General features: G+C 48.2%; 2 protein-coding genes across 2 annotated transcripts in view; one reads left to right on the forward strand and one right to left on the reverse strand.

The window, feature by feature from the left end:
* Positions 1-2,589: 2,589 nt before the first annotated feature.
* Positions 2,590-4,745, reverse strand: LOC306760747 (stress-associated endoplasmic reticulum protein 1-like). Its single transcript, XM_079246727.1, has 3 exons — positions 4,576-4,745; positions 3,696-3,768; positions 2,590-2,886 (listed from the first exon to the last, which is right to left on the reverse strand). The coding sequence occupies exons 1-3, from the start codon at positions 4,657-4,659 to the stop codon at positions 2,846-2,848; spliced, it is 198 nt and encodes a 65-aa protein (XP_079102853.1). The 5' UTR covers positions 4,660-4,745; the 3' UTR covers positions 2,590-2,845.
* A 3,203-nt stretch (positions 4,746-7,948) lies between these two features.
* Positions 7,949-13,115, forward strand: part of eif2a (eukaryotic translation initiation factor 2A) — a 302,801-nt gene continuing 297,634 nt past the window's right edge. Inside the window, exon 1 of the mRNA XM_079246965.1 lies at positions 7,949-7,988. Within this exon, the coding sequence (XP_079103091.1) occupies positions 7,961-7,988 (28 nt within the window). The 5' untranslated portion in view covers positions 7,949-7,960. The remainder of the gene's footprint in view (positions 7,989-13,115) is intronic.

Consider the following 13,115-nt stretch of genomic DNA (forward strand, 5'->3'; position numbering starts at 1 on the left):
CCAACAGACAGCGTAGCACCCGAGCTAACGACCAGGCCAACAGACAACGTAGTACCCGAGCTAACGACCAGGCCAACAGACAGCGTAGTACCCGAGCTAACGACCTCGCTAATAGACAGCGTAGTACCCGAGCTAATGACCAGGCCAAAAGACAGCGTAGTACCCGAGCTAACGACCTCGCTAACAGACAGCGTAGTACCCGAGCTAATGACCAGGCCAACAGACAACGTAGTACCCGAGCTAACGACCAGGCCAAAAGACAGCGTAGTACCCGAGCTAACGACCAGGCCAAAAGACAGCGTAGTACCCGAGCTAACGACCAGGCCAACAGACAACGTAGTACCCGAGCTAACGACCAGGCCAACAGACAACGTAGTACCCGAGCTAACGACCAGGCCAACAGACAGCGTAGTACCCGAGCTAATGACCAGGCCAACAGACAACGTAGTACCCGAGCTAACGACCAGGCCAAAAGACAGCGTAGTACCCGAGCTAACGACCAGGCCAAAAGACAGCGTAGTACCCGAGCTAACGACCAGGCCAAAAGACAGCGTAGTACCCGAGCTAACGACCAGGCCAAAAGACAGCGTAGTACCCGAGCTAACGACCAGGCCAAAAGACAGCGTAGTACCCGAGCTAACGACCAGGCCAAAAGACAGCGTAGTACCCGAGCTAACGACCAGGCCAAAAGACAGCGTAGTACCCGAGCTAACGACCTCGCTAACAGACAGCGTAGTACCCGAGCTAACGACCTCGCTAATAGACAGCGTAGTACCCGAGCTAACGACCAGGCCAACAGACAGCGTAGTACCCGAGCTAACGACCTCGCTAATAGACAGCGTAGTACCCGAGCTAACGACCAGGCCAACAGACAGCGTAGTACCCGAGCTAACGACCTCGCTAATAGACAGCATGGTACCCGAGCTAACGACCAGGCCAACAGACAGCGTAGTACCCGAGCTAACGACCAGGCCAACAGACAACGTAGTACCCGAGCTAACGACCTCGCTAACAGACAGCGTAGTACCCGAGCTAACGACCAGGCCATCAGACAGCATAGTACCCGAGCTAACGACCAGGCCAACAGACAGCGTAGTACCCGAGCTAACGACCTCGCTAACAGACAGCGTAGTACCCGAGCTAACGACCAGGCCATCAGACAGCATAGTACCCGAGCTAACGACCAGGCCAACAGACAGCGTAGTACCCGAGCTAACGACCTCGCTAATAGACAGCGTAGTACCCGAGCTAACGACCTCGCTAATAGACAGCGTAGTACCCGAGCTAATGACCAGGCCAACAGATTGATTTAATTGATTTGCGCGTCAGACCTAGGACATAAAAATAATGGTGGGTCATTTCTTATTAGTGTTAGCATAGCATTATTATAATTAATAATTAAAATGATTAATCGAAAACAAGGCAGCAGTCGGTTTGGTTTCTAGCCTTTCATTTGCAATATAATCTGAGGTCTGCAGCACTAGATAACATGTGATGTTAACTGCCTCAGTGTCCAGTAAAACCTAGTTATTAATAAATCTAAAACTTTTATTCAGCTTTATGCACAAAATACATTTAATGTTCAAACTTGTAAACTGTCTTTTTCCTGCAAGAAGTTCCAGTAAATTTGGAACAGGGTTATGATCACCTTTCAGCACTTCATTTTGGAACTAAAGACAATAATTGTTGCTGTTCTGGCTTCATGTACAGCAACTGTCCAACAGTGGGGGGGTCTCTGTTGAGTTCTGCACCGAGCCATGCTGGTGCAACACCTTCAGAACGTCTCTGGAAACCACGTCACGTCGCTCTAGCAAACCCCCCATACCATCACAGATGTGCAGGTTGCCCACCAACACCCGCCCCCCCCAAAAACCCTGCAGCCACTACGACGATGTCGCTTTTTAATGAGGGGTCAAAGGTCACCGACATGCCGTGGATCTGTAGATGATGAAGTCCTGAATTTGCTGCGTGGAGAAACCTTGTTTACTCATTTGGCGGTTGTTCTCCACACAATGGAGAACCTGGTGCATGAAATGCTCCTTTTGTAACCAATCATGACACCCACCTGCTTCCACCTGTGGCGTGATCCAACCAGGTGTGTTTGGATCCTGTCCCGCCTCACCAGAACCTGCTGCATCACTGTTCATTTGCAGAGAACAGTAAAGTTTCTCAGTTTGAACATTAGGTGTCTTTATACAGGAATAATTTGCATAAAGGTTCTACAAGATTTTCTTCCACTGATGGATTCCAGACGCTCAGAAAGCAGCAGGACCAGATCCGGTTCTCCGGTTCCGTCGGCTGGACATCAGTCAGACCCAACTGGACCATCAGCACCACCTGGTGGACACATGCAGCAACTGCAGCTTCACGACCAAGTCTGACCGGGTCTGACGGGACCGGTTCCGGGAGACAGGACCGGGTCTGACGGGACCGGTTCCGGGAGACCAGACTGGGTCTGACGGGACCGGTTCCAGCAGACAGGACCGGGTCCAGTAGGTCTCAAGGAGTTCGTCTGATTGCTTTGGACCGGACACCATTGGACTCCTCAGTGGCTCTGATCATCAAAACCAGCAGAACCAGATTGTTCACAATGAAACTTTATTTAAACAAACAGGAATGTTCCGGTGCTGCACACGGTGCAGACACACCTGTCAGAACCTTAATTCCTATCAGTCCCGATCAGCTGTTAGGTTAACAGAAAAGGCACGAGGTGACTGACACGGCGTGAGAAGGTCAGCGGCGAGGACACCTGAGTCAACAGGTGGGCGTCCAGGGGGCGGGGCTTGTTAGAGTTCTGGAATGTTTGGTCGCTGAGACGAGGCCCCGCCCACCACTGATGACGTCATTACATTCCCATCCTGATGCTCTGGATGATCTGAAAGATGGCTGCAGGTGAGACAGACAGGTGAGAAACCGCTTCTGGCATCAAACAAAACATTTCTAACAAATGAATTTCAATTAAAAAATGTTTTTTTTAAAAACAAACAAACTGTCAAATCATTCATCCATTCATTCATTCATTTTCTGAACCGCTTATTCCAATTCAGGGTCGCGGGGAGGCTGGAGCCTATCCCAGCTGGCTTTGGGCGACAGGCAGGGTACACCCTGGACAGCTCGCCAGTCCATCGCAGGGCCACACAGAGACACACAACCACTCACGCTCACTCACTCCTAGGGGCAATTTAGAGTAACCAATTAACCTAACATGTCTTTGGATGGTGGGAGGAAGCCGGAGAACCCGGAGAGAACCCACGCATACACGGGGAGAACATGCAGACTCCCCACAGAAAGGCCACTGACCAAACCAGCCAAGGATCGAACCAGCGACCTTCTTGCTGTGAGGCCACAGTGCTAACCACTGTGCCACCGTGCAGCCCTTTTCAAATCAATAAACTAATAAAACAGTTTTTGTTGACTGAAGACGAAGATGAAGTAGCCCTTCATCATATTCACGTGAAATCAGCCGATTTATCCTCTGATTGATCAGCTGATCTGGACGAAGTGAGACCTCTTGTCGACAAACCATCTGCGTCACCTGGTAAACACACCTGCAGTCCAGGTGTCACTATGACACGCTGTTGCGCAGGCTCCGCCCACCACGTGACGTCAGCAGGTTTCAAAGATACTTTAAAGAGTTTATGATGGAAGAAAAAAAATCAATATTTCTGATTGATCAATCGATTAGGATGACCCACCTGATCCACAGACGACAAAGATGAAGAGCGCGAGCAGCCAGGGTCCCACTCCCTTATCGTCCCCCAGAGTCCTCTACACACACACACACACACACACACACACACACACACACACACACACACACGTTATTGATAATCGATCAGGCTGCTTTGGGTTATTGATCACCACAGCTAAAAAACCAGTCTGAACTTATCGATCTCTGATCATTTCTTCTTCTGCTGCTGCTGCTGCTTTATGTTCTACTTCCTGCCAGAACCTGATTATTGATTAGCCGATTAGATCTTATTGATATGCAACTGGAAATCAGCCAATCGGCTGCTCCGTGACGTCATCACCAGCCTGACAGCAGCTACAGATTAGTGTCAAACTGATCACTTTATTCATCCGGTCATTGATCACTAAGAAGGGTTGAATCAAAGTGAGCAGATCGATCAGAATGATCCGGAACCATTCTGGTGACTTATTGATCCGAACTAAAAACCCTCCGCGTGACGGAGCAGAGGCAGGAAGCGGCGCTGGGTCCGGTCCAGACCCGGCCCAGTTCCGGAGCGGTTCGGGTCCAGACACGGAGCCAGTTCAGACCCGGAGCGCCGGTCCAGACCCGGAGCTGGTCCAGACACGGAGCCGGTCCAGACACGGAGCTGGTCCAGACCCGGAGCCGGTCCAGACCCGGAGCTGGTCCAGACCCGGAGCCGGTCCAGACCCGGAGCTGGTCCAGACACGGAGCCGGTCCAGACACGGAGCTGGTCCAGACCCGGAGCCGGTCCAGACCCGGAGCTGGTCCAGACACGGAGCCGGTCCAGACCCGGAGCCGGTCCAGACACGGAGCTGGTCCAGACACGGAGCCGGTCCAGACACGGAGCGGTTCGGTCCACTCACCGTGGACTTGGCCACGTTTCCTCTCTGCGTGATGTTCTTGCTGTGCTTCTCGTTGGCCATCCGGATCCTCTGCTTCGCCACCATCTTTCTGTTCTGTTCTGTTCTGTTCTGTTCTGTTCTGTCCGGTTCGGTCCGCGCGCACCCTGACCCGCTCCGGTGGACTGGGAAGAACCACGGTTTGTCTACGTACTCAAAAAGCAGAAGCCACGCCCACATCTACTGACCACGCCCAAAGCGGGTCGCTGCCCGCGTGAAGCTACTGGCGCCAAACGAAGACTTCCGGTGAGTTCTTTCCAAATTAAAGCAAAGATGGCGCTGATTTTTCTGTTTAAAAGGAGGCTGAGTGGATCGTTCTGTTGATAAAAAGTCACGTAAAACTTTAAGATGTGAACCAGTTATAATGTCATTATTCATTTGTGTATTTTCTATGCGTCGTAATCCAGTTCCATGGAAGCATCAGGCAAGAGGCAGGTACACCTGGACAGGTCTCTGGCTGACTGCTCCGTCACAGGCCCAAAATCTCATTTCTCTACAGGAACACAGTTATACATGCAACCAGGGATCAGAGAACTGAACTGTTGGACTACAGTGAGCTGGATGGAACTGGGCTAAAACTGTAAAAGTGATTTAAGGTGAAAAACTTTTTCCTGTCTGTTAATGAGGCTCCAGAAACACTCTGCTCCTCTCTGGACAAACTCTGTCCTCTGCTGTCTGAAGCAGCCAGACTAAATCCTCCCAGTCCATGGCTCACTGAGACGTCACAGAGCAGGTCTCAGGCCAGCAGAAAGAAAAGAAGTCCCTGACTTGTCAGAGTCCCAGCAGAACCTCTCAGTCTTCACATCCAGCCTGACGGCTGCCAACATAGACTTCTATCAGAAGCAGATCCACAAAGCTCCCAACACACGGCAGCTGTTCATGGCCTTTAACTGTCTTCTTTCTCCAGCAGCTGCTCAGCCTCCCGCCACGCTGACTGCAGACATGTTGGCTTCCTGTTTTACTGAAAAGGTTGCTACCATCAGGAATCACTTCTCTGAGCCTGACCAGCTCAGTCCACCACATCCAGCTAGTGGTGCCTCACTTTGCTCTTTCTGCCCTCTGAATGAGGACCAAGTCTCTAAACTTCTAGTCAACTCTAAAGCCACTAGCTGTCCTCTGGATCCGGTCCCTACCGACATCCTGCAGAGCATTTTACCTCCAATCAATCTGCAGTGACCCATATTATCATCTCCTCTCTGGAATCCGCTGTCTTTCCCTCTGTCTTCCAGCAAGCTCGGGTCACCCCGCTGCTGAAGAAACCCACACTCAACCCAGTCCAGGTTGGAAACTACCGGCTGGTCCCACTGGTGCCGTTCATGTCCACACTACTGGAGCGGGTCGTCTTCACTCTCCCAGTTCCTCCATGATGGAAACCAGTTAGATCCACATCAGTCTGGAACTGGTCTCCTGTCTGCTACTGGTTCCCTACCACCAGATCCACTGGTAAGTCCTGGTCCTGCTGGACCAGATCCACTGCTCAGTCTTAGTCCTGGTCCTGCTTGTGGTGTTCTCTCTCACACATGGCCTTTAGAATGTCTACTGGTACTGTACCTGGTACTGTACGTCCTCCAAACCACAGCGCTGCTAAACAGATGTGAGTGAGAAGAGTTTTATTCTCGGCTGCAGCGTCGGTGAAGATGTTTACAAGACAAAGTCTAAAACGTTTCAGTGTTCAGTCCTTTACGTCTGACAGCACTCATCAGGAGAGTGGGATCATTTATTTATATGCTGTATTAACCAATATAAATGGTCATTGAAACATATTTTTAATGAATGAAAAGTTAATAAATACACTAAAATGTTTCCCTATACATTCATTTATGATTAAAATGCTTTTCCAAAATTAAAATGCTTTCTGTGTTTTGTATGTGATTATTTAAAGGAATCTGTGTTAAATGATCATTCAGTCAACTATTTTATTCATACTGTTAAAGTGTTATGATGGCATGACTTCACTTCAAATCATGAGACAGGCAGCAAACAAATACATGTCAATATGTAAAATAAACAATGAGAATACGTGTATCTCACAGCATGTTGCCATGGCAATGTGTTGCTATGGAAACGTCCAACAGAACAATGCAACAGTATTATCATGCCGAATTATCACTGAACATTGTATAAATGATATTAACCATTTGTCATCCCACTCCTCCCCTCTATGTCACTGCAGGTGAAGCGACACAGGTGTCATTTTTTTTAACCCTTTCATGCATGAATTAATAAAAACAATGCAACATTTTTTTAAATACAGTATTTTACCTCTACATACATATGCAATGATACTTTTAGTTTATTAGTGATATTTAGAATTTATTTATGATTTGTTTCATTGTATTCTATAAGTATTTATAAAATAAAATAGAATTGTAATTATATTATGTAAATCTTCTATAAAATATAGCTGTATCATTTGCCTTTTCACAAACGCAAACTTGTATATTTACACGATGTTCAATTATATCATATAATTATTTATTCTCCAGTGAGTGTAAACGTGTTGGAAACGACCCACTAACATCCACTGAAGTGGTTTATTTACAAAAATACCACCCTCATTCATAAATGTGCAAAAAAAGCTTATAAATAAGTCACAGTGCATGAAAGGGTTATAGTGTTGCACACAGAAATCTTCCTTTAAGTGCCACCAGTGCTGTTGCCATGTGATTCATCAGACAGTCTTAACTAGGTTAATTACTAAATAAGAGCTAAATATTGCACATATGGCACTATATTATATTTTTACTCATAAGTTAGTAGAGATCCATGTAATCCCAGCTGTATGAAGTCTAACTAGCATCACTTTATGTCCAATAATGTTGCATAAGAATGTATTCATTAAAGCATTTCAATCTTTAAGTTTGATTAACTGATTACTTGATGGTTCCTTTACTGAAGACACATAACCATAACTGGAGCACCACTAAACCTGGACAGCGGTGGCCGTCCCTTTTTTTTCATTCAGGTGGAAACCCCAGGTGCAAGAGGATTATAAATCATTTAACGCACCTCTAAGCAATCTGCCCCCCCTGACTTGTAGACCACCTTTCGTGACCCCCTGGTCTGGAGGTTTTATCGTGGGTTTTTAAACCGGAAGTTGCCTCAATGTTTTCCCGCCGACTTCACGTTGTGGCGTCAGACAACGATTTCTGACTTCTTAAAGCTTTAAGAACCGTTTTATTCGATCTTTCTGCCAAAAATGTGATTAGACGATGAAATCAGCGATTTTTAAACGAACAAGTTCACAGCTAAAAATCGTTTGTATGCTGACGTGGCACTGAGAGTCCCGCCTCTACCTCACGTCATTTCCGCTGCATCTCTTTCTCCTTCCGGCACACGGCACGGAAAGATGGCGGCCCCCGTCCCACTGCTAGCAGGTGTGTGATTCCAGCTTCCAACAAATTTTTATTATTTATTGTTTTAACAGACAGACAGAAAACAGAGATGTATTTATTATTCCAAATGAGATGTTTATGGGGGAGAAATAGTTTATAATTAACTAGTTTGTTTCTGAAACAATGGCGGATAAACAGGAGTTTTGTGACTTCAAACTGGATTTTAAGAGGAATTCTGTCGGCCTTTGGTAGAAGAACCATTTAGTTTAATCCTGTAGAAGATGTATCAGGAGGTCTTCAGGGTGGAGCTCCAATACATCCAGGCTGGCTCAGAGGACCAGGTTTGTTTTTCCAGACGGACGTTGGGAAGATTCCAGGTCCATGTGAAGAAAGGACTTGGGGATGGGAGAAGAATCCTTTAACAGAGAGATCTGCCATCAGCCAACACTTAAAACTGATCCTAACTAACCCTGAACACCTAAAGGAGGGGAATGTTCTCAACCAGTCATTTTTACCATGCCATACTGGTTCCAGTTTCAATGGGATACCTTCAGAGGGATCCTGCTGGTGGAGACCAGGTCAGCAGGAGGTTTATCGTTCCATTTAATAGGCAGGAAGGGACTTTTTTTTTTAACGTTTTAACCATAGACTGTATATAGAGATGGGCGGAGCCTCCGTGACGTCACCAGTAGGTTTCTGAAGAGCTAAATTGAAGCTCGGTGGGCGGTTCCTACCATCGCCATGTTGGCAGTGTCATGCGCGTCGTCTCGCCCGGAAAATACAAATATGGGCAAAGAGGTGAAGCTGAGAGGGGGGCCGTGAGTGTCATGGCGGATGATTGACATCGAGCGAACTCCGAGCTTTCTGTAGCTAAGAGCTAACCGAGCTAACCTGGAGATAATCAGCTATTGGAGGTAAGCGGGCTAAAGCTAAGTCACGTTGTTAACCGTCTAAAAACTGTGGTTGTTCTACGTTCTTCTTATTTGAAGCCAGAGATTGGTACCTGTCAGTCAAAATAACACACCCCTAAATATGCTGAACTTCGAGATTAAATTACTTTAAAACGGGCGAGTTAGAAAAAAATTCACTCCCCCCACAGTTGTCATGAAGGTAAACCTGACCTATTAAACCTAAAATAGATTTTTGAACCAGGCTGTAAACATGTTTATTTCTGCTGTAAACATGTTTATTTCTGCTGTAAACATGCTTATTTCTGCCGTGAAGTTGGCCTTTCTGTTTTGCAGCCAGCCCGTAGTGGATGATGGGGGGACCTGCAGTTTTATGCACTTCTGCATAGGCTTCACTTTTAACCGCCGGAGGTTGCTGCTTGGTTTAAACCTGTAAAGATGGACGAGTTAAGGACCTTACGAACCTGTTGGTCTCTGAGGAAGGCAGCTGGTTGGCTCCTGTTTATTTCTCTCTTTTCTATACTGACCCATTTAAATGGATGTGTATTGATCAGGCAAAAACTCGGGCATGGGAGGAGTTCGGCGAGGCCATGGAAAAAAGACTTCGGGACGGCTTTGAGGTGATTCTGGTCCACCATCCGGCGGCTCAGGAGGGGGAAGCAGTGCTCCGTCAACACTGTGTACAGTGGAGGTGGGGAGCTGCTGACCTCAACTCGGGACGTTGTGGGTCGGTGGAGGGAATACTTCTAAGACCTCCTCAATCCTACCAACACGTCTTCCCATGAGGGAGCAGAGCTGGTGGACTCAGGGGTGGACTCTCCTATCTCTGGGGCTGAAGTCGCTGAGGTGGTCAAAAAGCTCCTTGGCAGCAAGGCCCCGGGGGTGGATGAGATCCGCCCGGAGTTCCTTAAGGCTCTGGATGCTGTGGGGCTGTCCTGGCTGACACGCCTCTGCAGCACCGCGTGGACATCGGGGACAGTGCCTCTGGACTGGCAGACTGGGGTGGTGGTCCCCCTTTTTAAGAAGGGGGACCGGAGGGTGTGTTGGAATAACAGGGGCGGTCTGCGCCGGTCTGTCGTGGTGAAGAAGGAGCTGAGCCAGAAGGCGAAGCTCTAGATTTACCAGTCGATCTACGTTCCTACCCTCACCTATGGTCATGAGCTGTGGGTCGTGACCGAAAGAAGGAGATCTCGTATACAGGCGGCTGAAATGAGTTTCCTCCGCAGGGTGGCCGGGCTCTCCCTTAGAGATAGGGTGAGGAGCTCGGTCATCCGGGAGGAGAACAGAGTAGAGCCGCTGCTCCTCCGCATCAAGAGGAACCAGTTGAGGTGGCTCGGGCATCTGGTCAGGATGCCTCCTGGACCTCCCTGGTGAGGTGTTCCAGGCACGTCCCTCTGGGAGGAGACCCCGGGGAAGACCCAGGACACGATGGAGGGATTATATCTCTCTGCTGGCCTGGGAACGCCTCGGGATCCCCCCCGCAGAGTTGGCAAATGTGGCTGGGGAGAGGGAAGTCTGGGCTTCCCTGCTTAGGCTGCTGCCCCCGCGACCCGACCCCGGATAAGCGGGATGAAGATGAAGATAAAATAATACAAAACAGTATAAAAGCCAAGTTGTACCCCAAAATGTCAGCATAAAGTAAAGACAAAGAAAATCTGTTTTCAGTCTAGACTAAAATTAACCCAGACTGAGACGACCTCAGATGAGTCTTACAAACTCTGGTCTTTTGCCTGGTTTTGGTAACAGCCAACAAGAGCTGATCGGCTGACCCCAGGACTCTGGAGGGGTATAAGGCTGCAACAAATCAGTTAGATAAGACGGTCCCATGGAGTTTAAACACTTAAAAACAACCACGAAACCCTTACATTTTTATTCAAAAGGTAACAGGAAGCCAATGCAGGGAGGCAAGCACCGGAGTGATGTGATCATATCATCTTGTAACTGTAAGCAATTGAGCTGCAGTATTTTGGGCAAGCTGCAGTTGGTCCAAAGTCAGCTGATCAATACCAAAATAAAGAGAGTTGCAATAATCTCAATGGGACATCATGAGCAGGTGGACAATGTTCTCTAGGGCAGGTTGGGAAGATAAGGCTTTAATTTGCCAATCAGCTTTTAATGAAAGAAAACACTTTTAACTCCAGAGTCAACCTGCCCATGGAAATTAAAAGGAATCGTTGATAATGACACCCAGATTGTTTGCATGGGTCCAACAATATGAGGAAAGCAGACTAAGAAGACTGACAGTACCTTTTAAAAGCAAAGAGCTTCCAAACACCACAATGAGTTTTTTCTTTATTTAAGTGAATAAAGTTTAAATCCTTTTAGATCATACAAGCAGCTGAGGAGGTTATTCAGAGAATCCCTCTGTGGTTTCAGAGTAAATAGATCTAAATGTCGTCAGCAAAGCAATGATAAGCAATATCATGCCTCTGATAAGTAAAACCCCGGGGTAACGTATACAGGGAGAAAAGAAGTGGACCGAAAATGGACCCCTGTGGAATCCCATAACTGAGAGGGGCTGCAGCTGAAGAAAACTCTCCAAGATTAGCGTGACAGGAGGGTTTGGTGGTCAACTGTGTCAAAGGCTGCAGTTTGGTCCAAAAGAATCCAAACAGTTGGACTCCTGTAAAAGTCGAGTAAAAGTGCAGTTTCAGTCCTGTGGAGAGGTTTAAAACCAGACTGAAATTTCTCTAAAACCTTACCAGACTCTAAGAGTGCCCGTAACTGTATGGACGCTATCCTTTCTAAACCTTTAGATAAAATGGTAACTTAGAATCAACCTGTAGTGGAACACAACCAATGGATCCACGTCAGGTTTCTTTAGAAGAGGCTGCTCAAGAGCTTAAAGGCAGCAGGAACACAGCCCGAGGACAGGAATTCATCATGGACATAATGATAGGGCCGGCAAAGCTAAAATTACTTTTAATAACAGCAGGGTGACAACTAGCAAGGGGACAAAAAGAAGGTTTTATGCCAAAAACCATGTCAGAGAGTACAGAAAGTGTCACCTGATCAAAGTGCTCAAGAACAACTGAGCTCTCTGACAAAACAGCAGAATCTACACGAGAGGGAGGGGATACGGAGCTAATAGCTGCAATCGTGCCTTTAAATCTTGCCTTCAGTCTCCTCCAACACACAAAGCACTATTGATCTGGTACTGACCAAAAACTGATCCCCAGCGGATCTGTCAGTCACCCCACTGCACCTCTCAGACCACTTCCTGGTCAAATTCTCAGCCCTCCTTCCGCATGACTCTCAAGAGGCTCCAAAGCTGGTTTCCTAGCACAGAAAGCTGAGACGCGTCAGCCCTACACAGCTGTGTGAGCAGGTTTCCTATACCCTCCCTTCCAACTCAGACAGCTCCTTACTGCCATACTAATAAAGCTCTACATGAAGACCTGCAGGTAAAAGGAGGCGGTCGCCATGACAACAGCCCATCATCAGGCTGCTCAGGTGTTTCCTCCACCTGCAGATACAGAACATGAAGTGATGGTTGGATATAAAATGCTCCCCAATGTGGCTTATCTGTCCCTGCTGGTGGACATGGAACATGGAGACTCTGGACTCCAGTCCGGCACCTTCCAAAGGGAAGGGACTGACAGGTCGGGTCCGCTCCTTTTCCCAACCCAGAGCAGAGGAACAGAACGATGTTCTCCACAGCCAGACGTGGTGTAGCGGCCATCGGGCAGATGGAGGCAGGTGGAGGTGCCTCCATGCCCAGGAGGAAACCTGTTGTACAGCTGAAAAGGTAGTGGAGGAATGGTACTAAATGGAAACGTGTCCTGTTCACCTGTGACAAGCGCTGTTGTCCCTAATCTCGAACCATCACCTCATTTTGGAACCAAACTGCTGCTTTACCTCTAGAATTGATGCAACACAAGAGGTGAAGAATTCTCATTTGTTCACAAGTGTCCCTGGCTTGTCCTGGTCCTTCCGGGCCCTGGATGGGGGGGGGGGGGGGGGGGTGCCTGGTGCCGCTGGCGGCTCATCTTCTGGAGGAAGAACCCACTTCCCTCTGGACAAAAATCCCCGGTCCCTTCTCCTTCCCCGCTCTCCATCACACACAGCTAGGGCGTTGGGGGGTGGGCACGGTGCGCAGGTGGTGAGAAAGGCCATCAAGGTGGTCTTGATCACTGCACCCAGTATCTGCTCACCTCTCAGTTTTAATCACATTTAGTCACCACAACACAAAACAGACCTGGGCCCCAGCTGGCTTGGCTGGGAGTGGGCACTGCTGGCCCTGAGGGGGTGCTGGTCTGTT

Source organism: Telmatherina bonti (genome assembly GCF_933228915.1).
Source record: "Telmatherina bonti genome assembly, chromosome: 9".
Taxonomy (NCBI): Eukaryota; Metazoa; Chordata; class Actinopteri; order Atheriniformes; family Telmatherinidae; genus Telmatherina; species Telmatherina bonti.